General features: G+C 51.7%; 2 protein-coding genes across 9 annotated transcripts in view; both read right to left on the minus strand.

Annotated features, from left to right (window-relative positions):
- Window positions 1-261: 261 nt before the first annotated feature.
- SDC3 (syndecan 3) lies at window positions 262-21,927 on the minus strand. Its single transcript, XM_072355369.1, has 5 exons — window positions 21,770-21,927; window positions 7,398-7,515; window positions 6,377-6,978; window positions 4,660-4,930; window positions 262-4,376 (listed from the first exon to the last, which is right to left on the minus strand). Exons 1-5 carry the CDS (start codon window positions 21,830-21,832, stop codon window positions 4,210-4,212), a joined length of 1,221 nt encoding a protein of 406 aa, XP_072211470.1. The 5' UTR covers window positions 21,833-21,927; the 3' UTR covers window positions 262-4,209.
- Window positions 21,928-24,978: 3,051 nt separating this feature from the next.
- PUM1 (pumilio RNA binding family member 1) overlaps window positions 24,979-27,568 on the minus strand; it is a 70,912-nt gene continuing 68,322 nt past the window's right edge. For 7 of the 8 annotated variants that reach the window (XM_072355268.1, XM_072355273.1, XM_072355272.1 and 4 more), the window contains exon 22: window positions 24,979-26,854. In XM_072355268.1, coding sequence (XP_072211369.1) covers window positions 26,723-26,854 — 132 coding nt within the window. In that variant the 3' untranslated portion in view covers window positions 24,979-26,722. The remainder of the gene's footprint in view (window positions 26,855-27,568) is intronic. The other variant, XM_072355275.1, reaches the window with a different exon arrangement.

A 27,568-nucleotide genomic window follows, 5' to 3' on the forward strand; every position in this document is an offset into this window, starting at 1 on the left:
CCCCCTCCCATATTTATTGAAAGGTAAAACACTCGTAGCTCCTTTTACTGTCAAAGAGTTTTCATTCTCCTATTGGGAATTGAAATCAGCTCCAGAGGAAAAGCGAAGCGGAGCTCACACGTTGACGGGTTTTCCTTTTAATTCAGATCATTTAAATCTTCTGGAAAGGGATAATTTTCTGGACATATATCAGAGGGTTTTCTTAAATTATTATTATTATTTTTTTTTTATTTTTTTAATTTTTTTTATTTTTTTATTTTTGATTTATACAAGGATGTTTCATGGTTATTTACAGAAGGACCGATGGGCGGTGATTTATCCTGGTTGGTGAGCACTAAGCACGTGGTTTTAAAAAGTTCTATCAAACTGCAATGGATACGTTTATTTTTAAAGTCAGCATTTCTGTCAGTTTTGATTGTCAGCTGTACATTTATGCCTTAGACCAGGGGGTGATTAACACCCAGAGGGTCACTGGTACCCCTGAGGTCTTTGGAAATGCAGTGATGGAGCTGTCTGCGAGGTGGGGGGGGATAAATCTGGGCATTGCACGGGCGTCTCCTAGGGTGAATTTTAACAAAGTAATTAAAAAAAATTATATATATATTAAAAAAAAAAAAAAAAAGAAGAAGAAGAAGAAGAAAATCTGCGAACTCCAGATTGAGATTTCTCTATAGGGATGGAGTGTGGGTACGGCCAGGGAGCTGCAGGCACAGTACGTGGGGGGAAGCAGAGCCACGTGGGTTTGGGGGTCTCACCGTGGGTTTTAGGCTCTGTTTCAGCTCCGGCCATGGAAAGGGGCAGGGCTCCTTGCCTCAGCCCTGGAAAAGCTGGGGAGGCAGGACCAGCTCCTTGCCCCCATAGCCACGGTGAAGGAAGGAGCCCCCAGCACCCCTTCCTTGTTAGGTGCAGTTTGCATTGAAGCTGTGTGCGTTTGTGTGCTTTGCACACACACGCATATACATATATACATATATATTAATTACATACACATATATATACATACATACACACATGCCACAGACATCTCCACCGCCTCGAGTGAAAATTTCAGTTGTGAATTCTCAGCATCACTCTGGGAGCTGACAGAGCCCCACGGAAAGCTCCAAACCCAGATGTGGTTATAAAAAGGAAAGGAACACAAAAATCCATCTGTTTGCTCAGTGATGGGTTTGCTCCCATCATAGCCTCCATGCTGGTGGCTCTTGGTAGAGGTTGGATAACTCTTGGGAGCAGGAGCCAAGAAGGGGGTTTTTATCACCCAATAGGCAAAATGGGGAGGGAATGGGAAATTCATGTCAAGTCCTGCTGCTAATTTTTCAAGGTCCAGAATGAAAGACTTCAGAGGAAAGGGGTGACCCAATCCCAGCCATTAAATCCCAGCCTGAGTCCTGCCACTGCCTGATGCCTACTGTGTCCCATTGCTCTCCTAAAATATAGCAGCTCGCACAGCAAAGGCTTCTCCACCAAAGACATGGGGAAGCAGAAGGAAAAGCCTTTCTACATAAACGGGGCTGCTCACATCCTCAGAGCACCATCAGCTTTTGTCCTTCCCCATTACACGGAACTGATAGTGTCTGCATTTCTTTGGAGCTGAACTTTCCCCATGGTCAGCTCCATCCCACCAGACTCATCTCCACCCCCTCCTTGTGATCACATCTCTGCTGCATCTGAGCAACATGTAGAAGAAGAGGACAATGAATGAAGCCTGATCAGCCCTAATTACGAATTTAATTGGCTTCACCTTTTTTTTGGCCTGCAGTCTTCTGCTCTTAATGGCTGTAAGAGGAAGATCTGCCCAGCTCCTCTCCCTGCTGCCAGCCTTCCTCACTTCTGGAACTGTCACGGATTTAAGTGCCAGGATTACAACTTAACACCAGCTGAGCGAACCAAGGTTAAGCTTGAGTGAATAAAACATTGTATTATAGAAGTTCAGACTATTAAGGGGGGGAAAAATGGAATGAAGAAGATTAGGGAAGCAGCTAAGAAAAGCAGCATTTAAAAGATTAAGCTGGGAGGGTTGACTTTTTTTTCCCTAACGTAAGCTCAAAAGATTAAGTCCACGTTATTCCAAAAGACAGTGATTTTGGGTGGCCTGGATGCCTGCCATGCCCAACTCATGCTACCACAGAGAGGTTCTATTTCTACCATGCACCAACAGCCTGGGCCATTTTGGGAACAGAACACAAAGCCATTAAGCAATCCCCTTTGAGCAGCTTGGAAGTGGCCCTTGGGGCCAACTGCCTTCCTCAGCCATGTGGTCACCTTCAGAACATCCTCATCCTCATGCTGACAGAACTAAAAATGGGTTCATATATACATACACATACACCAGCACCTTCAGCATCCCATCCAAGGCAGCCAACAGAACAGCCTTCTCTTAACACAGAGAACAAAAACAATGACTGTTTTGAGGCCGACTTCTCTAAAATTGGGATTGTTACAATTGGTCTGTGCTCCTTACTGTGGAATAAGACCATCAATGAGCTCAGGGACTGAATGCTGATGTGCAAACCTCAGCTCTTCACAATCAGCAGACCCAGCTCAGCCATTGTATACAGTGCAATGACAATTTACAGAGGTTTCATTTCACATATATATATATAAAGCTGTGTATGTATGTGAGTGTATATATGTATGTGTATATATAGGTATATACATATACACATACATTCAGCCTCTCAAATTCCCAACATGAAAAGGATCTCTGCTGTCTTACAGCCTCCAGCAGGGTGATAAATCCCTGTATGCACTCAAGTTCTGAAGGGGACAAAGTGCTACTCTGCCCATGCTGGTCAATTCATGGTGCAACAGAGTTGGAGGAACTGATATTTTTTTTGTTCTCCTTTTTAAACTGCTCTAAGAGCAAAGCCAACATCTCCACAGGACACTGCCAAGATCGCAACCATTGTTAAAAAAAGATCCTCAGCTGCATGGCAAGCAGTGCTAATTAAACGCCAACTAATTGAAATATCTAATTGACTTTTCTGTGCAGAGAGCTCATTCCAAAATCCGGCCCTTCTCAAAGGCACCGTTGGGCTCTGCATGTTGGGAGAGCACTGTGTGACTGATGACAGCTTCTGGGCGCTTTGCTTGTGGGCTGCCCTGAGCTGATCCCCACGGGAATCAAAATTCAACAAAAGGAATAGAAATGCTCAGTGCTGGGGCTCACTAAAGCCATGCAGATGATCATCTCTGCTCCAAGATGCCCCCAAACAGCTTTGTGTTCCTGTGGTTGGGTCCTCATGCTTGACTCACGTCATTTAGTGCCTCTGCTTTTCCTTCTTTTCCTTGCCAAGCTGCAGGACACCACCCCAGCCAAGCATGTTTGCATTCCCACCCCATGTCAGCTCCCCACCAAGAGCCATCCCACTCCGTTTGAAAATCAGTGCTACGCAAGCTGAGCTTTATTGGTCACAGTGAAAACCCAGCGAAAGCACAGGCCCTGCTCCACACCACACCAGCACCACATGGGTTCTAGAGATGTCAGGTCTCTGGCCATGCACAACGATGCAGCAAAGGATGCTGGTGGCCGGAGCGGATCCACAGGAGGAACCCAAACACGTTTTCTTGGTGCTCCATGAATTCTCCAGATGGGAGCTGGCCGTGATTGTGTTTGGGTTTGTTCCCCCATTCCAAGAGCAAATCCCGGGGCGCCAGGTATTCCAGCCCCTTGTGCTTTTTCAAGGTTCAAAGCATATCTGAGAGTTGCATCCTCTTTTCAAACAGAAGCTGGGAGCAAAAGGGAATTCCTGCAAAGCAGCCAGCTCCATTCAAAAAATAAAAGAAAAATAAGAAAAAACAAAAAAGAAAAAGAGAGAGAGAGAAAAAAGCTTCTTTTCTTTCCATCAGGAAAAAATAAAAAATAAAAAATAAAAAATAAAAGACAGAAAAAGAAGAAGATAAATCCAAACCCTGCAACCTAGGGCTGGTACAAGGTGTCCGGATCCCAGAGTCCACCAGAGGTGGGAAAAGCCCTGTGAGCTCCATCCGCCATCCTCAACGTGGCAATCTCCTCGCGCCAAAGGTACTGTTTCTCCTTTTGTGGTTTGTTTTTTTTTTTTGTTCATTTGTTTGTTTGTTGTTTTGTTTTTTTGCTTTTTAAATTCACAGTCTGATCCAAAAGAGAAGAGAGATAAAGAGACGGGATGGAAGAGAGGAGGGAGAGTTTGGAGCAGGAGCAGGGAGCGTGAGGCATGCCAGGCTCTCGTCCTATGCGTAGAACTCCTCCTGCTTGTCCGGCTTCTGGTAGGTCACGTTGGCTTGTTTGGGTTCCTCCAACGTATAGCTGCCCTCATCCTTCTTCTTCATCCGGTAGATGAGCAGCATGACAAGGAAGGCAGCAAAGAGGGCTCCCACCACACCGCCGACAATCACAGCTGCAACAGAAAGCAGCACAGCTGTCAGGAGGGGAATAGGGCTGGGTTCTGCTTGGTTTTGTGCTTTATGAGCTGAATTCATGCTTAAAACTGAATGTGAGGCTGGTGGCTTTGTGCAGTTTGTGTGATTTGAGGAGATGCAACAGTGTGCTGGTTACTGGTAAAGGACAGACAGGACCCATCTATTGGGGCAGGTGAGGTTGTGTGCCCCAGCACCCCTCCCAGCACCTTGCTGAAGGCCAATCCCTCCATCCCGCCACCAACCCATGTTCTCCTCTCTCACCTATCAACACTTCCTTCCTCTCCAGGATGTTCTTCTGGGGGAGCTGAGCAGCCGAGCTGCCTGATTCTATCGTGTTGTCAATGAGCCCCGGCTCTGCATTCTTGCCCAGCCCCGGTGCTGCTGGTGGTGTCACCACTGCCACCACCTCATTGCCCAGTTCAGGACGAGTTGTCTCCTCCTCCTCCTGGATCTCGAAGTCCCCGCTGGGGCCACTACTGGTTGGGACTTCCAGGTCACTGTCGAGGACCGTCGTCAGCTCCCCTGGCTCCACCTGGAGGAAAGGACAAGGTGGAGCAGGGGACAAGGTGGTTTGTCTCTCCAGCAGCACCTGTGTGGCTGGAGGAAGGGCACTGTGATACCATGGTGGTGAACATGATGGTTAATGTTGGAGTGTCCCTTCCCCGTATCACCAAAGTGGGTAGCTGTATTGCAGAGAGCAATACGATCCCACATCTTGACTGTCAACTAAAAGCTAAGGTCTCTTTAGCCAAGCAGGACCATTTTTAGCCAGTCCCTATCCAGGTGCCCCTGAGACACACAAGCTCCCACCTATGTCCTCCTACAGAGACCTAAGGAGGGTCCCATTACCCTGTTCTCCTCCAGTCCAATCCTTATCTATACATTGCCTCCTACACTTGCCCACACTCAAAGCATCCTTGGGGACAAATCCACCCTGACCTGCCCCTTCACCCTGCTGCATGCTGATCTGATCCCACAGAGCATCACTAAGGAAAGCGCTCCCAGAACATCTCTTTTATGGGGCAAATGGCTCCCTCAGCCCATTACAAATGGGGATGAGCAATAAGCTGGTTTGGGATGAAACCAAGGAGGATGAAACAGAAACCTCTCCATGTCACAATGCCCCTGGCACAGTACACGGCTCACTGCTTCCACAAGCACGTGGATTTGTGACAGAGATTAATTGAAGGTCAGCGGGAGCCCGGAGCGCTACGCACATATATACGTACCCAGAAAAGAGTGACTAGTTTAGACAAATCACTCCACCTTTCAGTCAAAGCGGTTTTCAAAAGGCCCCTTAGGGGCTCTGAATGAGAGATGGTGCAGTGGATTACATCCCCCACCCTAAAAGCCCGATGGGCTGTAAATGCTCAAGCAGGAACTGTGGAGTGATTGGGTCTGCCAGTTCCAGGCTGTGAGCCGGGCTGCAGGACAGTAAGCTCACTGCACCCAGGGGAAAGCCCCTCTTTGCCCCCAGACTGCCCTCTTATTACTTGGGAAAGAAGCTCTGGAGCATCTATCATCAACCCTATCCCTGTGCTCTACCTATGCTGGAGGTAGCAAAGGTTCAGGTTGGATATTAGGAAGAGTTTCTTCTCTGAAACAGTGATGTATTGGAACAGGTTATCCAGGGAAGTAGTGGAGTCACAATTCCTGGTGATGTTGAAGAAATGTGGAGACGTGACACTGAGGGATGTGGTTAGTGGGCATGATGGGGATGGGTGGAGATTGGACTTGATGATGTTAGAGAGCTTTTCCAACTATAATGATTCTGAGATTCTATACCCAAACCCTTCCGTCTCCCCTCTCCATCCCCCAAAACATTCAGCTCTCTTCAGAGATGGGAAGAGCCCAACCTGGCCTAACCTGGGCAGCTGGCTCAGGATTCAGCCACCCTAAAGGCTCCTCATCACCATCTCCTGGCTTCACACATTGTCCATGAGCCCTTCAGCAGGTGAGAAGGGCTCCTGCCTCCTACCTGGGGGGCTTCTGTGGGTGGCAGCGTGGTGGGACTGGAAGGTAAGGCAGTGCTTTTTTCCGTGGGTTCTGCAGTCCTGGAGATGCTTGGTTTTGGCAGGGACCTCGGCTTGGCTGTGCTGGAGGGGACAAGCCGTGATGTGGTCACCTCTGTCAGCACACTGGTTTTGGGGATGGAGGTAGTGGGCATCTCCAGGGTGGTGGCCCGGGTGGTCGCTGCCTTGGTGACAAAGGGAGGCAGGAACCTCTGGGTAGTGCTGGGCTTGGAGGTGGCCACGGTGGTGCTGACGGTGGTGGTGGTTGTGGTGGTTGTGGTGGTGGTGGTGGCAGCCGTGGTGGTGGTGGTAGTGGGGGAGTCGCTGGCAGTGGTACTGGTGGTGGTTGTTTTCCAGCTGGGGATCACTGGAGCTTCTGTTATCTTGGGGATATACAAGATGCTGGTTGTTTGCTCAGGAGACGTGTCCTCGGTGGGGAACAGCTCAAAAGGTGTTGCCATGGGTTGCACCAAGGTGACGGGCAGCATGGCCACCGTGGTGGGCAGTGGGATGGATGTGTCCGTGGTGACGCTGACCGCTGTCTCCAACCCCGACTCCTGCTCAAAATCTGGAAGAGTTAGAGAAGAGCAGAGGATGAAGTGGGCATTTCCCAGGACTGGCTGTCCATGTGGCCTCACACCCAAAAGTTAGAAAGCACAGAGCAGTTGTGGGCTCGGCAGAAGGCAAGGGATGCAGATTTTGAGGTGATGGCTAAAGGCCCTTTCTCAGGTCAACCTTTAAAACACCAGTAACAGGCTGTTAGAAAAGGGCTAATCCTGCCTGGTAGGGCCAGAGACTGAAATGGGAAGTGAAAGCACTTGAGCCCAGCTTTTGGTACTGTTCCCTTTGCTTTTGGCTGAGAGAGAGCAGGAGAGCTGCTGGGGAGATGGGGACAGGGCAACCCACTCCCCCCATCCACAGCTTCAGACCCACCAAAGCCCACCCCATGACCCCACACCCTTGCCTGGGAGCCTTGCAGCTACTTACAGCCTGAGCCGGAGCCTGAGTAGATGTCATCCAGTTCATCGTCCCCAAAGGGATCATCATCCCCAGAGCCTTCCAGGTCCACTGGTCTCTCGTAGTTCTCATTGCGCCAGCGCTGAGCCTGAAGCCAAGCAAGGAGCTGCATTAACCAACTGCAGTGGGCACCACATGATGGGGTTAAATGGGATGGGATAAGGAGAGACACACCAAGAGAGCACCAAGGGAGGGGACTGCAGGCAGTGCTCTCCAGTCGAGCTGCTCCAAACTGCTTTTTTTCTCCAAAAAAAAAATAATTCCCTGTTGCAAATCAAAGCTGACAATTTGTGGAAAGTGCACATTGACTCTGATAACATTTCCTATAGAAAGAGCCCTCTGGAAAAGGGGGAAAAAAACAACCAAACTCCAGCTCTCTATTGTTTCCTTTTAGACGTTTTCACGTGATTTCTGGCATAGGTGTGACATTAATGCACACTATCAGCTGCCACAACCTGGAAAGTGACAGCATGACACGATGTCAAACTTCAGATTTTCGGCTGCTCCATGGCGCTGCCAAGACTTGAAGGGCCCTCTCTCATAGGTCTTTTAAGCATCTTGTTTTGCAGATCAAAGTGTCTCCTGTTTGCGTTGTAAGGAAACAGTTTGACACTTCATTACAACACAAACAAGGAGGCTTTGATCAGTAAGATAGCATCAGATGTTTCAAGATGTAACAAGCCAGGCTGGTGCTTGCACTTCAAGTGAAGGGGTGGAAGGGCCCCCTTTGCTATTATGGGATTGTACCTCTCTGTAACAGCTTCGAGTTTCTTTGTTTCTATTGCAGATTGAAATTAAAATGGGTTTTGAAATGTTAAAGCGGTTCCGAGCGGGGCAAGCTGAGGAGGAGCCTGTTGGTCAGGCTCCTTGCTGCCTCCTCACCCCTCATTTCCTTCCTTGGAAATCAAGGTGTCCTCAATTGGTGATAACAAGATGAGCACAAGAGATTTTATATTCACTGCGCTGATTTGTACAGCGTCGAACACCAGCTTCTGGAGGGGAGAAGGTAAAAAGCAGAGAAGAACTGATAAACAAAGGTTGAGTGCAAACGACATTGCTAAATAAGCAATGTCTCAACTGCAAGGCCTGGGGGTTGGGAAAAGAAACATTTGGAGCTGCTTTAATTTGCCTTTTGAATCCTGTGCTTGTTGAGTGTAGCATGGCCAGACTTTAAAGCCTTCCAGAGGAGACAGGGATGCCCAGAAACTTGCATCTGTCTTCTGTTAAAGAGCCTGTTAGGAGACTAAGCCTGTCGTTTAATCCTAGACCACAGCAATTTTTTATGCTAATAGTGCTGAGGCTCACCAGGAAATGAGGAGCCCATAACACAGGAGCACCCCAGCCCACCCCTCAGCCCTGCTCGATGACCTGTTGAGCTCCCCAAAGGTCATATTCTCTCTGCCTGACCTGCACAGCCTCCTTGTAATGGGAGCCACATGGCCCAGCTCTGCAGAGCTCATTTCTCTCTTAAATTGGAACCAGATGAAGCAGCTCCAGCCATCACTTCCCAGTGCTTGGATGGGGAAATGAAAATGCAGGAGCATGAGCCCAGCATGTGCCCATCCATTCATCCATCCATCCATCCATCCATCCATCCATCCATCCATCCATCCATCCATCCATCCATCCATCATCCCATGGACAGAGTCTTGGCTGAGCCAGCATGTGCCCTGAATGCATTTTGCCCAGAAGATGTTAGAGCAATGCAGTGATGCAAATGGGTACACATAGTGTGTGTCCATCCCATTGCAAAGAACCAAATTCAGCTGAGCAAGGGAGTGGACAGGACGATTTAGTGAAAACAACTTGGGCAGTTGTTGGTGCAATTTGCAAACAGGGCTTCTTCCTGGTGGTCCTATGGTGACGAATCACTGGGAAGGTCCTGGAGATGATGGTGATTGGTGCACAAGGGCATCAACACCCAGCATTACAAAGAACACAGCCAATTCCATCGGTCAGTGGGGCTGAGCCCAGTTAGACTCAACAGTGATGGGGATTAATTGCACTTGCCTCAGAATGATCTGCATCTGTGCCGTGCCAAGGCATGCTCATTTGCCTCCCCGCTCCCCACAGCAAAGGCAACAGCCAATTTACTTCCAGCCACCTGACACTCTTATGGACACATGATGACACCGACCCACTGTCCCCTTGATGCTTCCACACTGTGGCTTGGCAGAGCCGGCTGGGAACCACAGCCAAGCGGCTGCAGCAGCAGAAATCACAGCCAAGTTCTGCACTAAGAGCCTTGGAAAGTGAATGAGAGCTCAGACCCTTTGGCCCAGCCCCATCAGAGCTGAGCTGGAGATTAGAGAGGCTTCAGTCCCTCCGTGCTATCCATGTGCCTTTACCTCCCAGCAGAGCGGATGTCCCATCCCTCCTTGTCCTCTCCCTTTATCAATATAGGTGACATCATTTTACAGAGGGAAAAATGTGCTGATTGGGAAGAGGGTCCCACTGACTCACCCAGCATTGCAATGCTGGGTGTTTGCTGGGAAACCAAGGATCCAATGTGATTTTCCACCTCCTGCATGACCCTGCACATCTCTGGGCATGTCCTGCTGCCAAAGGTCTGCCTTGCACTCTGGGAGGAAGGATGCCTTATAAATCCATCCTTAGTGGCAGGGAGAGGCTGGCAAACCTCCCTAGGATGCTCTCAGGTCCTTCTCTGGTAGCCATCGGCATGGCAACAGTTGCCATGGAAACCACCTCCATGGCGACGCAGCATCCATCGAGCGTGCAGGCGATGGGTGATTTCCTTGGGCACACCCACCCCAAACAGCTCTGGGCTTCGTTTCCCAGTGAGGTCATGAGGAAAGGACATGGGGACCCCAGCTGGGAAATGGAATTCTGTATGCCCTACTGGGATCCGGCAGCCAGGGCATCCAGGGAGGATGCCAAAGCCGGTAGCATTGGAAAGCTCAAACAGACACAGCCCTGCATGCAGGGTCAGCAATCTGTCCGTGGCTGAATGCCATTGTCTATGGGAATACGTGTTAAATTGAGAACAGACCACAGGAAAAGTGTTGATTGTTTCTATGATATTTTCCAGGGGATATTTTCTATTAATCAGTCCTTGAAAGCACCTTTCTGGTGCTTTCTATATAAAACCTTAATAACTCATTCCAGCACATGATTTAGTGATACTATAAACAGTTGAAATAATATTAACTTGCACATAAAGTTGGAACGAAAACATTGTTTCTGAACCTTAAAGACTCCACAATTCTTTTCCCACCACGAAACTGCAGCATTTCCAAGCTTAGATCCATGGCTGAGTTAAAAATAAATGTGTCAGCAAGCTGCTCCTGACAGCAGGACTGATGGTAGCGACCATGGAGGCTGCTTGAGCTGGAGGTGTCCATAGCAAAGCCAAGTAGGATGGCCAAAAGGCAGTGCTGGATTCTGGGGGTTCAGGATACTGGATACTCTTCCTGCACATGGGAAGGTTGTATCTTCACCAGGTCTTCAATCCCAGACCAGTCTCAGCTCTTAAAGTCATGGAATCATTAAGGTTGGAAAAGACCTCTAACTTCATCCGTCCACCTACCACCAATATTGCCCACTACTCCATGTCCCTAAGTACTATATCTAGACATTTCTTGAAAGCATCTATCAGCATCTCCTCCTCCTTGGGATTGCCTGCTTCCAGTATCATTTTTTATTCCCATACTTCAGTGGATTAGTGCCAGATCTTACCCCACAGTATAATAAAATATCCCTGAGCCAGAACTGGCATGAAAAATAGCCAACTTCCCGACATCAATTGTTGCTAACACCTTCTCTCCCAGCACGCTCTGCTTTCACCCTCCAGGGAGATGGAGGGGAAAAGACACAACAACAAACCCCTGAACACAGTACCACCTCCTGCTACATGCAGAACCTCTGATGAAGAGGTACAAATGAGCCTAGTGAATGGGACTGCATCGGGCGGACAAGGATGCTCCATAAGGATAGGGTCAACACAAATGCCAGCATCCCCATGAACGGGGTCACCCTAAATGCCAACCACACACACACAACACCTCAAGTGCCAACCACTCCATGAATAGGGTCACCCCAAGTGCCAACTACCTGAGGGATGGAGTCACCCCAAGCACTAACCACTCGATGGATAGGATTCCCCCCCACCCAGGTGTCAACCACATGACAGATAGGATCACCCCATGTGCCAGTCACTCCATGGATAGGATCACCCAATGGATGGGGTCACCCCAAGTGCCAGCCATCCTGTGGATGTGTGGTTCTGCACCTCAGAAACAACCCAGCAGCTTAAACACCCCATGTGGGACTTCCCCACCAAGCCCAGAATTGATTTAATTTGCTCGGCTCCATAATCCTATTGCAGCTTAACATGCAAAACCGTCTCGAGCTTTTCTCACTTTCCACAAAGGAGCATTTCATAGCTCACTCTCAGAGCTGCGATTCAGCTATCCGAAGAGCTGGAAAATAGGACTTTATCTCTTTTCCCCCACTTCTTGGATTGGAAAGAACCTTAAAGACCATTTAGTTCCAATCTCTGCTGTAGGCTGGTTGCTCTCCCCAACCCCCCTCAGATCAGGCTGCTCAGGGCCCCATCCAGCCTGGCCATGGGCACCTCCAGGGATGGGGTGCCATAACTTTTTTGGCCAACCTGAATTTTGGGTTGAGTGCTCCCAGCGGCACGCACTGATCCACTGCTGTGGTCTGGGAGGTGTTGCAGTGGGGATACAGGTGGATGGGAGGGTTAACTCTTGAAAAGCAAATACATGCATGCATGCATTCATACATACTAGAGTGTCTGGATTTGGGAAAGAGAAAAAATGGTATTTCCTCTCCCTGGTCAACAGTAGGACTTAACTGATATTTGCCTACCCTGAGCTCTATCTGCTGCAAGTATTTGTTTGCAAATGTAATCAATCTACTTCCGATAACACCGTTCAGCCGTGCTCCCCACTCTACCGTGGCTTTCAGCAACCCAGTGTGCAATAAAAAGTAATAGAAATGCAATTAATAGGAAAGCAAAAGACACTCCCCTGCACAGAGCAGCTCAAGCATTTAGCAAAACTTTGCCCTTCTGCAAAGTGTGGAGCAATGTGGACCACCTGAAATGCAGCCCCCAGGACCCCACTGTCTGCATGCACCAATAAAGCTCAGGTTTCCAGATGAAAGGAAAGCTCCCAAATCCATCCAAGCGTGGAGCCTTGATCCCAGGGCTGCCATCTCTGGTTACCTTGCCCAGGAAGCTCCTCCAGCCCCGCAGGGCTCATTTTACTGAGAAAATAAATGGGTGGGAGGGGTCAGACCCTGCACAACAGCAAAGTTTCTGCCAGTGGACAAAACCAACCGAAGCCCTGGCTGAGCCATCACTAGGAATAAGGGATTTACATCATTTTGGCACGCGATGGGAAACGTTTCAAGTTACCCATCCATGTATATGTGACCTGGGCTGTAGGCACGTGCGTGCACACATGCACACACAGAGGGGTTATGTTGCTGGAAAGCACTGTTCAAATATTTATACAGCCTAAGCCTCATTGTTTCCTGTCCCCTCCTTTTAATGAAATGTAACTAAACAAGCCGTTTCCATTCTGCCTTTCCAACAATAATTATGGCTGATACACTAAAAGGGATGGCAGCTTTTCAGTGCCATGCTGGAGAGATGGAAGACAGCATCCTCGAAGTAACATGCCTTAACACACAGCCCCAGCCCCAGATCTTTGGGAGAGGGTGCATCTGTTGGTTCTGCACCATCAGAGTAGCACACCCAGCTGGGATGCTCATGAGGCTGAGAAGGCATTGCTTGCAGGAGATGGAAGGGATATTGCAGAGGAGCAATGTGGTCTCTATCATCCATCTCTATCATCCAAGGTCACAGCAGCACCCAAGGAGTGCTCATCTCCTGAGAGATACCTCTGAAAAGAGGCATGGTTTTCCCAAACTCTCTCATCTCCAGACAGAAAGGGAAGGGAAACTGAGGCACACAACCCTGCAAGCCTGCAGCCAACTGAGAGCACACCCTCACATCGCACACATCCCCATGGGATGGGCAAAGCCAAAATCTGCGTGTGTTGGTGCATTGGAGCTTAAAATGGGAGAAAGAAAAACCACCAAAAAAACCAACCAACCAACCTACAAACAGACCTTCAGCTCAAGGTGTTGGGGTTCCTTTGGGGTGGGCTGATCAGACCCCATGGGTTTGCACCTCACACCTGCAGATTTTGGATCCCTTTGGTGCTGCTCTCATCCTCCCTGGGGCTTCTTGGAAAGCAAACGTGGGAGCACCCCGTGCTCACAACCGTGGGCGGTTCAGCGAGGGACAGAGTGGGATTAAGGATGGAGAGCAGGGGATTACCCGCAGCTCCTGGCAGATTGCGTGTGCCATGGGGGAGGGCACAAAGCCCCAGCCCTGTGCATTTGATGGGTTTTATGGTGTAATAAATGGAGGATTTACCTGGGGAGGCTTTGCTAAAATTACACCAGAAGCACACATGCAAGCAACGAGCATTTCCAGGCATCAGCCTGCACACCCCATGCACACCCCAGCGCCTGTGCAGGATCACAGCACACAGCCCAGGCTTTGTGATTCTCCCAGCTCCCCTTCCTGCTCGCTTCCAAAAAATATGCACAAGGACACGTGCTTGTAGATAAAGGTGCTATTTTTGGCACCTTACGTCATTAACCTCTGGGATTCATTGCTGCTCGTGGCATCCCCAGGGACGTGCTGCAGAAGGGTGCAGCAAACACAGGGATGGGGGGAAAGACACTTGCAGAATAAAAGCAAGGTTGTGGTTGGTTTGGGCACGGTTTGGCTCAATGCCGTGGGAATGAATGTGGAGTTTCTTCCTCCCATGCAAGCTGGGTTTGCAACATGATGGGGATGCTACAGAAAATGTTTGGATGCTCAGAGGATGCTTGCTGTGCCCACTGCGTGCCCAAGGACATCCATGGGGCTCACAGTGAGGATGGAGCAGAGAGGTGGTGTGGATGATTTCCTAATAAATTCCCTGGAAATCAGTGCAATCAGAGCAACCAACCCAATGTTGGACCAGGATCAGCTCCATGCTGACCCTGCCTGGCCTTCAGCATCTCCAGCCTCCTGCATCCCTCCTATCCCTGGGCATCCAAACGTTCCTGGCCAACCCATTGCTCTGACATGAATTTTTCCAGCTGTAGGAGTAGGAACCCCATGGCCAGGTTTTACCTGGAGAGGAAAGAAATGCAATGATCCCCTTCCCAGACTGCTTTCCCCACTGCCAAAAATGATGTCTTTCATTGCTGGCATTCATCACCATCCATTAGCCCAGCCTCATCCTCATGAGGGCAATGGTGACAATGCAGTCCCTTGCATGACCTATCTGGTGTCACCCAGGAGTCCTCCCAGACCCAATGCCAGGACTCCAAACCTCTCATTTCACACCCAGACCACACCACTCCCTCTCCACCTCCTGCCTGTGCCTTTATCTCCCTTAAGCCGATTGCTGCTGCAGCTCCAGGCTCGAGCCCTCCCCTCAGTGAACCTCCGGTGCCCGCTGGCCCCCAGGTGATGTGCGTGCTGCTAGCAATCCCAGTCTTGTGGCATTATAGGGATTTACAGCCTGAAACACACCAATGTGCCACTCAGAGCAGTCCCCAGCCCAGAGCATCCATCTAGGGATCTCCACTGGGAGGTGCCCCCGTCCTCCATCACATTCCCAGCCTCAGTACAGAGGTCTGAGCCAAACCTTCCTTAAATGGGGGTGAGAGATGCCCACAGGGTGTTCTCCCTCTCTTTTCCCATCAGAACAAGTGTGCCCAACGCAAGTCATGGCGCCCATCCCTGCCTTGCCATCCCTGCTGTCCCTGTCCCCAAAGTGGGATCAGGCGAGGCAGGCAGCAGATGGCTCAGGAGCCTAATCCTGCCCAGCATGGACAAGGAGTGGTCCAGGACCTCATCTCCCAGAGGGGAAAACCACAGGGGGCAGGGAGATCCCAAGCAGAGGGATGGGACCAAGACACCAGCCCACGAGAACCCTAATCTGAAGGGGAAGAAGGACATGGGGTGAATCTCCCAGGCCAACAATGCAAGAAAAAAACCATGTGGAATGTTCCTGAGGGCGAATGTTTCCTTATGGGGGGGGGGGGTTGGAGTGATGCATGATGCACTGGCACGTGCTGCACCGCACTGGTCCTAATGCAGAGACGTGGGCGGAAAGCATCAATGTGGCTAACATCCCATAACCCCACCACGGGGCTGGGAGCAAGCAGAGGACCCCAAGGCTAGCTCAGAAAGGGGTGGGGGCAGGCAGCCAGCAGCCCACCCGTCCCAGTGCTGCGGTGTTCCGCTGCTTCACACCCTCTTCCTTTTCCCAGGACGGAGCGCGGAGCACAATGAGCGATTGTTCGCTGGCGCCGCCGGGGAGACCGAAATGACCTCAGCACTGCCGGCGGGAGGAGAGTTTGGGTGGAAATGTGCTCAGGGGATGGGGAAACACGGCCCTGGGGCTGCAATCAGGAACGTAAATGAACAGCAATCAGGAGGTGCTGGGAGGAAGGCAGAGACAGGCTGGGCTGGGGGCAGTGCGGCCGTGCGCTGGTGCCAAGGATGCTCTGTAGGGTGCTCTGCTCTGAGCCCCAACCCTTTCACAGCCACAGACCCCAAAAGCAAAGTGCGTATCACCATGAATGGGGATTTCCATGAGGAGAGAATCTCTGTCTACCCCAATGTCAGTGTCTTTTAAAGTAATTCCTGAGGAAGAGCAGCACTGTCACAACCGCCCCAAACCTCGTCCCAGAGCTGTCACAGCTCGGTTGGAGCCCTGCTGACCTTCTCATGCTGAGCCACATCTAATGAACCTCCTAATAATGATTAATCAGGACTCCATCAGAGCCCCCCACGTGCAGCTTTGCAACTGGGAGATTAATGCAGAATCCCCCACCCAGACTGCAGCCCTCCCTAAACGCTGTTGGACAATGAGGGGGCCCTTTTCCCAGCAGCCCTTCTCCTTGCAGTGTTTAATTAAGGATAATTCATCCAGGGCAGTGCTTTGCTGACTGCTGTCCCAAGCCGCAGACCACGGCATTCATGAGCTGCACATGCAAGGGAAGGAGCTGCTGCCCTCCTTCCTCCGAGTTGTCATGGAAATGGTGATGGATGGGGAGGAAGATGCTGCACTTGCCAAAACCAAACGTGCTCACAGCCCCTTCTGCAGTTTTCCAAGGGACCACTCAGAATGAGTGGGGATAACCCTGTGTTGGCTTAAAGGGGCCCCACAGGATGGGAACACAACATTTCCAGGGATGGGGATACAGAGGTGCCTCAGTCTGCCCTGACATGCTGTCATTAGGAGGAAGGAAACACCATAGGAGAGAAGCACTGACGCAGATGCCCGGTGCAGGCAGGGATGCTCAGCACACCTGGGGCAGCGAGGCGAGACGCCTGGCCCCAGCCCCATCAATTACCTGACTGACATATGTAGGACAACGCCTGCAATGCCAGCCTGGCCACGACCTACTTTTGGAATTTACATCCACGAAGCCACATGTAGGGGTGGGGCTCAGCTCCCGTGCCCATGGGCAGCCTCCCCTTCCTGGCACATCCTGAGTTACTCATACAGAGCGATTCAGAGCTCCATCAGCTCTCAGTTACAGTCCCTGGAAGCAGACGAGGAACAAACAGCAGTTGCAAGAGGAGGTATCCCTCATCTGATGCCTCTTTTCTCCATCCAAAGCAGTTTCTGTAGTGCCCAACTGCTGAGAACACAGCAGGACGACACAAAAGGAAAGAGAAGTGTGTTATCTGCCTCTCCTCTGTCATGGCCAAAGAGGGTAGAGGGGGGGAGGAAGAGAAATCTGTTTTTTTCTGCAACAGGGTGGTGAGGACATTGTCAAAAGGGCCAGCACCAGCATCCCCCAGGGGGATGGGTATAGCATCCCAACATGGGGTCGGGTACCAGGATCTTTGCAGGATGATGGGCACAGCATCTCTGTAAGGTGATGGGTATGGCATTCCTACGTGGGGTTGGGTACTATCATCCCCACGTAGGGTTGGTTACAGCATCCCAGCAAAGGTGCTGGACACCAGTAGCCCCATGTGGGGTTGGATACAGCATCCCCTGGTGCAGGCTGCTGCTGAGTCACAGCCCCCTGTACACACACCAAGCAACCACCCCAGGACGCAGCCCCAGCATCCCGCAGACCTGCAGCCCCCCACAGCCCAAGAGCTGTGAGGATAGGAGGGAAACAGAGGCAGGGCTATGCCAGGAATGTGTGAGCACACTGCCAGGGCACTGAGATGCTGAGGGAGCAGCCCCAGCGCTTCACCCACCCCTCGCACTGCCCCAAGGAGACATTCCTGCCCACTGAGCTGGGCCTGGACATCACCCTGCTCTGCAGGACAGGAGGCTGCAGCCCAGCAGAGGATGAAAAACACTCAGAGAAGAGCTGAGCTGTACGCTGGAATTACACACACTCTGTGTGTTTGGGTTTGCTGTTGTCTTTTTTTTTTATCCCCCTCTAATTGCTCCTGCTATTTTAACTGAGACAGACATTTCCTTGATGATTTTCAAGGGCTATAAATGTTTTATGCCCCTGGCACGGCTGATGGGTTCCCCTCAGCTCTTCCCTCTATGGCACTGAGTACCTTTGTCTCCCTCCTTCTCCTCCTGGAAATCAAAGGAATGGGGGGTGCTCCACATCAGGACTTGGGGAGCACCTCCCTCTGCACAAGCATCTCCGGGGTGTGAGGGTGGCAGCTTTGAGGACATCAGCACAGGGACATTTGTGATTCCTTCTGCAGGGTCCCCTATGTGGTCTTAAATGCCTGAGATAGGTGCTTGGAGAGTAGGAATGAAAGTGGTCAGCCCTGAATCAAAGGTAAAGGGGGGAAGGAGGGACGGATGACTGATTGAATTGCCCCAGTTACAGCTCTAAACTTAATGATTCTACAATCATTAGCACTCAACCCATTGCCCTGCTAATGGTTACATGGGGAACCATCCCCAGCCAGAACAGCGCTGGGGACACCTCAATCCATGGGGACACCTCAATGCTGTGGGGACACCTCAGTCCATTGGGACAACACAGTGCCATGTGGACATCCCAATGGCTGGCCAGATTGCACCTCTGCAGCCCCACCCCACAGTCTAATTGCTGCCTGCTGGGCTGGTAACCACCCAAAACTATTATATGCTGATAAATGGGGAGAAACAGCTCCTTTTTGTGCCAGAGGAAAACAAAGCAAAGCAATTACATGGGCTGGGTGCTGAGAGCAGAGGCATCCGGGTGCCATGGTGCAGGTCTCAGCATCTCCAGCACGTGTGGTCTTTGGTGGCATGCTGATGTCCCATGACCTTTGGCAGTGACGTGGGGCTAATTAGGGCCTAATTAGTGCTCCTAATTAGTGCTCGTGGATACAAATGGAGGGAATTCTCCATTCCATAGCCCCTTGGTACCCATGCTAAGGATAAGGAGGAGCATCTCCCCTGCCACCCCAACAAGAAGAGGGAGAGGAGGAGGAAGAAGCAACTGCCACCAGTGACAGTTGTGGGGCCAGAGCACAACACAGTCATTCCCCAAAGCCCCCAAAGGCTCTGAGTGGGCAGGGATTGAAAGTGCCCCATCATCAACCCAAGGCCAACCCCTCCCCCAGCGCCATCCAACCCAGCTCAGGTCCCTCTGTTGTATGGCCCCGCTTGCTGCAACTCCAAAAAAGGGAACCCCACTCTCTGCCAGACCCAGCTGAAAGCACGGCCAGAGCTGCACAGAATCACCCCGTTTCATCAACAAATACCTGGCAGCTCTGCCTTTTTCCATTGGGATGGAGCCAGGCTTTCAGAGCAGGCCGAGTGCCGTCCTCCATCCTCCCTCAGCACCCCCCAAAGCGTCACCTCCCGTGCCACCACAACCTCAGCCTCTCACTATTCTTTTAGCAATCCGACCAGTGTTGCTCGTGGAACAGCCCTGCCTCCCCACTCCTCTTCCTCCTCCAGAAAACAGCATTTTTTGGCTCATAAACTCTCTCGCCAGCAAGTTCTGCACAATCTCTGCCCCAACCCTGGGAGGTAAAACTTCACTGGGGCCACACATGCCCTGAGCATCCTTCTGCAAGCAGAGCATTGCCCCCCGTTTCTCAGCAATACAACCCTTCCCTTCTCCGGGAAAGAAGCAGCAGCCCTGAGATCTCCACTGTTATTTTTATCTGAAAATGAGCACTTTGAGCAGCAGCCAAACCGTGGGGAGGGAGGGAGGAGATGTTTTGCATCGTGGGGATGTAAACACGGCCAAACTTCCCAGCTCAGGGCTCACATCATGCTGAATGTGGGCAGGGAGGCACTGGGTGGCATTGCTGGAAGGGGAAAGGGGGGGGGGGAGGATTACCACCGCGGTCCCATCACTGCTCACCCCATCTGGTTCTGTTCCCCTCCTCCACGTGCTCCACAAAAGCGCATCCCTGTGCCACCCCCACTCAGATCCATTTCCTCCCAGATCCACACTCAGAGCGGTGACCCCCAGCTCTGCCCTTTGCCCGGCGCAGCCCCAAACCCCGCAGGTCCCATCCCTCCCCACAAAGGGCTTTTGCCCCGCTCGGCTTTGCACGAGGAGCTCAGCATAAATGTCACATTAATTAACTGAGGGAGATCTCTGCGCGGCCACAAAAAGCCCTCTGTTCCGCCCTGCTCCCTGCCTCCCACCTCTGCTTTCCCTGCAGATGCCAACGTGTAGAAGCCGTTCAAATCCCCTCCGTGAGCCAAGCTGAGACCTCACACACTCACTGCATGCCACGCCATTCAGAGCTCTGCAGACCTCAGAAAGGATCCCACAGCGCCGGGGTGGCACAGAGCTGTCCCACACACTGTGACTGGGACCCCATCACTGACACAGGGTGGAAGCTTTCAGCTCATCCCCTTCCCTGCCCTCCTCCCATCTTCCAGCTGGGAATGGGCTCCCTTCTCTTCCCCCCAGCTCCTAGAACCGTTTTTGGATTCTCAAGTGTCTACTATGGGGTTGAGCTCATTCCCCACCCCCTAAGCACAGCAAAGGATTCCAGACCTCAACCTCAGCCCAAAGCAAAGCTGTAGGGAAGGGGGTGGGCAGGGATGGCCCAGGAGATCCCAGTGCTGCCTTTCCCAGCCCCAGCGACATCAGCAGAAGGATCCAACATTGGCACAGTGTCATCACATCCCCGTGCATGAGGTGATGGGGGGTCCCCAGTCCATATCACACCCCCCTGAAACCATCACACACGGGGCTGTTTCCAGGCATTGTCCTCACCTTGTAGCCTCCAAGGAGAGGGGAAAAGCAGAGACTTTGTCCAACACAACCAAACAACATAGCAGTGATGGCAAAGAGCAGCAGAGTGAGACCTCAGTCCCCTCCCAGTCCCCATTGAACCCCCAAGTGAACCCCACAGCCCATCAGCTCGATCCTCACATCCACTGACCCTCAGCCCTCCTGTCTCTGCTCCTCAGCAAACGGCTGCACTGCCATCCACCAACTAAAGATCCCCAAGTAGGGAAGGGAGAAACAAAAGGCTCCTTTTGGTCCCAACAAGGAGAGATGGAGTGAGCTGCCAGCAGGTCCCCATCCACCCCAAGCGAATGGCAAAGTGCAACATTCGGCTGAATAAAAGCTGCTGGGTGCATCACCCACTGTGTGCATGGAGAGCTGGGCTGCTCTCACATCACACACCTCTGGGTGCTTTCAATGAGAGCTCAGCATCCTCCTCGGAAACAGGGACTTCGTATAGATGCAGCCACCACCGTGAGAGCCACGCAGACACCCCTGGAGCATCTCCGTGCTCAGAGCACTCCTGGAGGATCACTAAAGCTGGAGCATCACCAAAGCATCTCCAAACCTGAAGTGCTTTTGGAGCATCCCTGGAGCATCTCCAAACCCATCTGGAGCATCCCTGACCCTGGAGCATCCCCAGCAGTGGGGCTGCAGGAAGGGAGTTACCAGAAACGAGAAACCCCAAAGGAGCGGGGCGAGCTCGGTGCTATCAAATCCAGCAGGTTGCACGCTGGCAGGCAGCCACAGATGGGGACTCTTTTTTTCCTCTAAAAGGACAGGGGGAAAAGAAGGGGAAGGGGCTCCCAGAAGCTGAACCGAGCGCTGAGTGAGAGCCGCGTTCGGGGGTCGCCACCCGCAGCACCGCCCCGCGAGCCGCTCCATCCCGTAGCGGACCCGACGCTCAAACCGGGGCGGCCGACACCCCAAAACCCCGCCGGCTTCTCCCGAAGGCGTTTCCCCGTGACCTTCAAACGCCATTCCCCGCAGCCTCGACCCCCCTCCATCCCCACAACCACCGCTCCGTGCTGACCCCGCTCGCCCCCCCCAAACCCCCAATCCACCTCCAGCCCCGCACCCCTCCGTAGCCCCGCACTCACCAGCGCTGCGCGGGCGCTGAGCAGCAGCAGCAGCACCGCGAGGCCCCGCAGCTCCGCGGGCATCTTCGTGCCGCAAGGACGGCTCAGCAGAGCGCGGGGGCGGGGAACGGCCTTTGTTGCCGCCGCCCTCCCCGTCCCCTCCCCGCACCGCCGCCCCGCAGGAAGCGCCCGGCCCCGAGCCCCGATCCCCGCTCCGCCCGTGTGCGGAAGCCGCCCCGCCCCGCTCCGGCCCCGCACACAGACACGATGTGATCGGAGCTTTGGGGGGGGATGGAGGGGGATTATGGGGGGGATGGAGGGGTGTGGGGGGTCGAATTGTATAGATAGGTGTTACCCCAGGGCTGGGAGGGAGAGTGGGGGACAATAGGGACGATGCGGGACTAAGGAGGCAGCCAGACCGGGGTAGGGAGTGGGGAAGATACTCCGGGGTGGGTAATGGGACGTAGAGGAGAATGGGAGGATCCAGGGGTAGGGAGGGGGCGATAGACAGAGGGACTTCAGGGCAGTTAGGGGGATATCTAGGAGAAGATAGAGGGCTTGGAGGCTGATAGGGAGGGATGCAGGAGTAGGGTGGTACCCAGGGGTAGATGAAGGGCAATTAGAGGAGTAGCCAACAGTAGTTAAGGGGAGTGGGAGTAGATAGAGAAAATATAGGGTTAGTTAGGGGAGTACCCAGGGGCAGTTAGAGGGGATGTGGGGGAAATAGGGGTGATCCAGGAGTAGATGAGGGGGCATGGGGACGATCGGGTGTACCCAGGAGTAAAGAAGGGTACCCAGGGGTAGAAAGGAGGGTATGGGAATAGAGGGGGGTACCCAGAGATAGTTAGGGGGGCACAGGAGAAGACCGGGGGAAGATAGAGGTAATTAGGGAGCATGGGGGCAAATGGGGAGGATGCAAAAAGATAAGGGTTATCCCAGCATAGATGAGGGCATAAAGACAGATAGAGAAGGATGAAGGGGTAGACAGAGGAGCATCCAGGGGTAGATGGTGGTGGGAGGGTGGTGGGGAACCTAGGGTTAGGGTGGATAGCAGGGCATGGGGAAGACCAGTGTACCCAGGAGTAAGCAAATGGGGGGAAGCCAGGGGTACAAAGGGGGTGTGTGGAGGAGCCTAGGGGGACCCAATAGATAGGGAGGGACCTGGAGCAGATTGATGGGACCCAGGGGCAGATGGAGGGATCCAGGGGTAGAGAGGGCAGCACGGGGTATATAAGGGGGCTGGGCTAAGTGGGACAGGGGAAGCAGGGATGAAAGGGGAGAAATAAACGAGGGGACTCAGGGGTAGGTGAGGGGGACTCGGGGGTGGATATAGTTATGCAGAGGCAATGGGGGGATAACCAGATAGGGAGGATATGGGGCAGGTGGAAGAGGAGTTCAGGGACAGATCCTGTGGCAGATGGGGGAAAATGAGGGGCAGATGGCAGCAGGACCCGGGACAGATGAAGGAGGGGACATGGGGCAGATGGCAGCGGGACCCACGGGCAGAGCTGGGGGTGGATGGCAGAGACGTGGTCTCCCCACGCGGAGGGACATCACCTGGATTTAGAAGGGAAATCAGCCCAGTTCGGCTACAACGCTGGACACATCCCTGATCGGGGGCACCCAAAGTGGGGGGGGGGGATGAAGCAGACCCCCTCAGTCAGCCCTCAGGGCACCACTGCAGCTTCTGTCCGCCTTAATTGTGCAATAATTAACGGGATGCAAATCATAATAAAGGATGCCTCAATGCCAGCGGGGAGGAGCCCTTTGCTGAGGCTGCACCGCCCCGCAGCGGTTCCCGGCGCTCCCTGCACTGAGCAGAGCGGTGGGACATCCCGGGGGGGCGGATGGGTCACTGTGCCTGGAGGGGTCCCGGAGCCGTGGGGAGGTGGCAATGGGGGACGTGGTCAGTGGGCTGCGGTGGGGTGGACTGAGGTTGGATTTGGGGGGTCTTGGAGGTCTTTCCCATCCTTAATGATTCGACGTGGTGGGAAACACGGGGTGTGTTTGGGATGTGGTGAGCTTGATGGTGGTGACGCACTGGAACAGGTTGCCCAAGGAGGCTGTGGATGCCCCATCCCTGCAGGCATTCAAGGCCAGGCTGGATGTGGCTCTGGGCAGCCTGGGCTGCTGGTTGGTGACCCTGCACACAGCAGGGCTTGGAACTGGGTGAGCATTGGGGTCCTTCTCAACCCAGCCCATGCTGTGATGGGTGATGTGGTGGGACATGGAGGACACGATGGGACGTGGGTGCTGCAATGAGGTATGGCTTATGGGTGGGATGCAGCTGATGGGGTGGGATGTGGCTGATGGGCAGCAGGATGGAGCAAGGCCTGCCCCACATCAAAGCACCCTTTAGCCCATGTGCCTCTCCAGCAGGGCTGCAGCACCCAGCTGTGCCCCCAGCACTGCCCATAGGCTGCACCTGAGCTGAGGGTCAGCACTTCATTAGAGCACAGTGGGCCCCAGCAGCTTGATAAGTGTGCAGCCTCCAGGCAGCGAGCAACTGCTGGTGAAGTCAGGGTAAAGGTAAGAAATGGAAGGTAAAGGAGGTAAAGGTAAGGAGGAACCACCCCAACTCTGCCCTCTCTGTGATGGATCAGAGCTGAACACCGAGTGCCTCCTGGGAATGAGATCTGGGAGTCAAGTTTCCATGGAGATACGAGCTCAGTGCTCAGCTGCAGCCCTAACAGCTCCATTGCAGCTCCCAGCCATCACCACGTGCTGCATTCACACCTACTGACCTTTCCTCCCCACCACAAGCACATTAGCATGGGATGGGTCCAGTCCAACCATCCTATCACCATCGCTGAGCTCCTAACCCATATCAGGTAGCACCTCATCCAGAAGGGAAAAGGAACCCACACTGCAACGGTGAAAAGGGGAACAAAAGGAAAACATAGGAGGAAGTGGGGAAAATGAGCTCCTGCCCCTCTCTATGCAAGAGCTGCAGTGACCAATAGAGCTCACACAGAGGTGGATCTCAATATACCTCCCATCACAACACATCCAACAGGAGGGATGGATGGCGTGCTGGCCTTGAGCTCACAGGGCTCCCAAGAGGCTTAAATACACTCAGAGAGGAAGAGCTCCTGAGCACAGCCCATGCTGGGCAGCAATAAACACCTCCTCTTCCTGCACTCCATCTTCTCCATGCAGCCCATATCCAGGAGGAGGCAGAAAGAAGGCAAAGGGAGCCAGAGCTGTTAGAAGGAGGGAAGGAAACAGGCCAGATTCCAAAGTTCTGTATTTTTCAAAATAAAGATCACACGTTGTTTAGAGACAATCTACACAAGAGTTACAAAAAATAGTCGCCCAGGCAATAAGCATACACAGGTTTGTTAATTATACACATATGGTTACAAGTGTGCTTGCAAAAAAGTTCATTGGAAATATACACAAGGCTCTGTAAATGTACACCGTGTAGTGTTACAATTCTATATTCAAACAAGGAAAAATTGACAGTATGTTACATTCACTTACAAGTAGACAAAATGCAAAATACAGTTCATCTTCTGTACAAAAAGGGAAGGTGATTCACACTTTACAAGGTGAAAAGGGGCTCTGATTGTAAGGAAAAACTAAGGGGGGGGGTCTGTACTTTTGCACTTCTCGTTTCTTACTGTCACAAAATAAGCAGAACGTTACTTTGTAAGATCCAAAAAGAAACACTATTTGGAACTGAATCGCTCGGTGGAACATTGAAGAAAGGATGGCTACCGCTCAGCTAAGAGACCAAGGGGGGAGAAAAGAACCAAGCATCTTCTGAACCATGAACCAGGCTGTATAAAGAGAACATTTCCTTCCAAAGAAAATTTACTTCTGGTTGAAATTACAATTTACAATATACAACACTATATGCTACGACCATAAAAGGTGTGAATATACACTGAAATGCACAGGTTTTGCTAATTATTGGTGTGGGGGTTGGGTTGTTTTTTTTGTTGGTTTTTTTTTTTATTCCTTTTTTTTTCTTACCAAAAAACGGGGTTTTTGTTTTTAATGTCGATTCAAACTTCTCCACATTTACATTACAGAGGTTTACAAATGTACAATTGTACAGTCAGAAGTATGTTCCACTACTAGGGTACATTATAGATACAGATCAGACATCAAAACAAGAAAATACTACAAATTTGTATATATGTAAAGTCTACACCAAGTATACACTATATATTTATAGAAGCAAGACCAAAGCCGAGTTGGGTTTGTTTTCCTCATGCTAAATAATCAAATGGTGCCTCTCCGTGTGTGAGCAGAACAAACCGAGTCGGCAGTAAAGAAGGACACCCCCCAACCCGACCCGACCCTCACTTTAAAACCCTCCTGGCCACGTCCATCTTCCTCCCCAAACAAGCACTACGCTACCTCCTTTAGCAAGTTATACTGGAAATAAAACAAAATAACCCCAAAAAAAAAGAAAGCAATTAAAAAAGTTTCAGAAACTTAATTCTTTTTTTGTTTGAAACTGAAGCTCCGTAGCGAGCTGATTCTTCTTGGTTTGGTTGTTTCCATCTCTATAAACAGCATTAAATGCGTCTTTCGAGCCGCTCAACTCCAATCCAAACCTGACTTCTGAGTCAGCGGAGAGCAGCTGGGATCTGCAGAGAGTCGCCCCAAGGCAGATAGATGGATTAAAAACATCTTCCTGTACTTCAACCACCCTGAACGTTTGGAATATAGATACAACAGTGAACAAAAAAAACAACATGTGGCCTTCCATGTACATTTGATACCTATGTACAAGTATTCTATACACCAGTAAAACAGCAGGGCAATCAGTTAATTAAAAAAAATAATTAGTACATGTTATGCATAATAAAATTAAAGAAATTTACAAAGGCTTTTTCTTCTTTTTTTTTTTTTTTTCTTTTTTTTCTCTTCTTTAGTAGTTTAGCAACCGTACCGCGCTCTGACTGTATACTGGAATAGGGCTGGTTGCTGGTTGTGGATGTCGGATGGCGGTTCGGTGCCTCAGATGATGCCGTTTGGAGGTCCGCAGATGGGCCCGAGGTCCACGCCGTTCTTCATGTAGTATTTCTCCAGCTTGGCCAAGATGTGCTTGCCGTAGGTGTACTTGCGCAGGGTGGCGATGTGGGGCCGGATCTATGGGGTATAAAGAGAGATTGAGGCTCAGGATGCTGAACTTCTGCTGTGGTGGCACAGAATCACACAACCCTTAGAGTTGGAAGGGACCTTTAAAGGCCAACTAGTCCAACTGCCCCACAATGAGCAGGGACACCACAGCTCCATCAGGTTGCCCACGGCCTGATCCAACCTCACCTTGGAAGTCTCCAGGGATGGGGCATCCACCACATCTCCGGGCAGCCTGTGCCTCACTGCAAAAGGCATCCTCATACCTAACCTGAATCTCTTACCTAACTCTTTGAGCTTCTCCTTGTTCTATCATCACAGCTCTGCTAAAGCAGCGGTCCCCTTCCTTCCTGTCACACCTCTTTAGATACTGAAGGCAGCTCTCAGGTCACTTCACAACCTTCTCTTCCCCACCTGCACAGCCCCAGCTCTCAGCCTGTCCTCATAGGAGAGCTGTTCCATCCCTTCAATCCTTTTTGTTGCCCTCCTCTGGTTGCACTCCAGCAGCTCCATGTCTCTCCTGTACAGATGACTCCACATCTGGATGCAGTGCAAAGATCTCACCAGCACAGAGCAGAGGGGGCTGGAGCACCTCCCTGACCTGCTGGCCATGCTGCTTTGGATGCAGCCCAGGGTCAGGCTGGCTACCACAAGGGCTGCTGGGCTGAGCAGCTCCTGCTGGTCAGCAGCTCTGTGAGCACAGCCCTCCTCCTTCCAGGCTGAGCT

The sequence above is a fragment of the Excalfactoria chinensis genome, chromosome 22 (assembly GCF_039878825.1).
Source record: "Excalfactoria chinensis isolate bCotChi1 chromosome 22, bCotChi1.hap2, whole genome shotgun sequence".
Lineage (NCBI taxonomy): Eukaryota > Metazoa > Chordata > Aves > Galliformes > Phasianidae > Excalfactoria > Excalfactoria chinensis.

Bases quoted from the DNA above. Each gene is read 5' to 3' on its own strand.
- SDC3 (XM_072355369.1), bottom strand. From the start codon at position 21,832: ATGCCCGCGGAGCTGCGGGGCCTCGCGGTGCTGCTGCTGCTGCTCAGC. The intron at 6,979-7,397 runs GTAAGTAGCTGC...TAACTCTTCCAG, and splicing joins CTCAGGCTCCGGCTCAGGCT to ATTTTGAGCAGGAGTCGGGG. The intron at 4,931-6,376 runs GTAGGAGGCAGG...CCTTTCCTCCAG, and splicing joins CACCCACAGAAGCCCCCCAG to GTGGAGCCAGGGGAGCTGAC.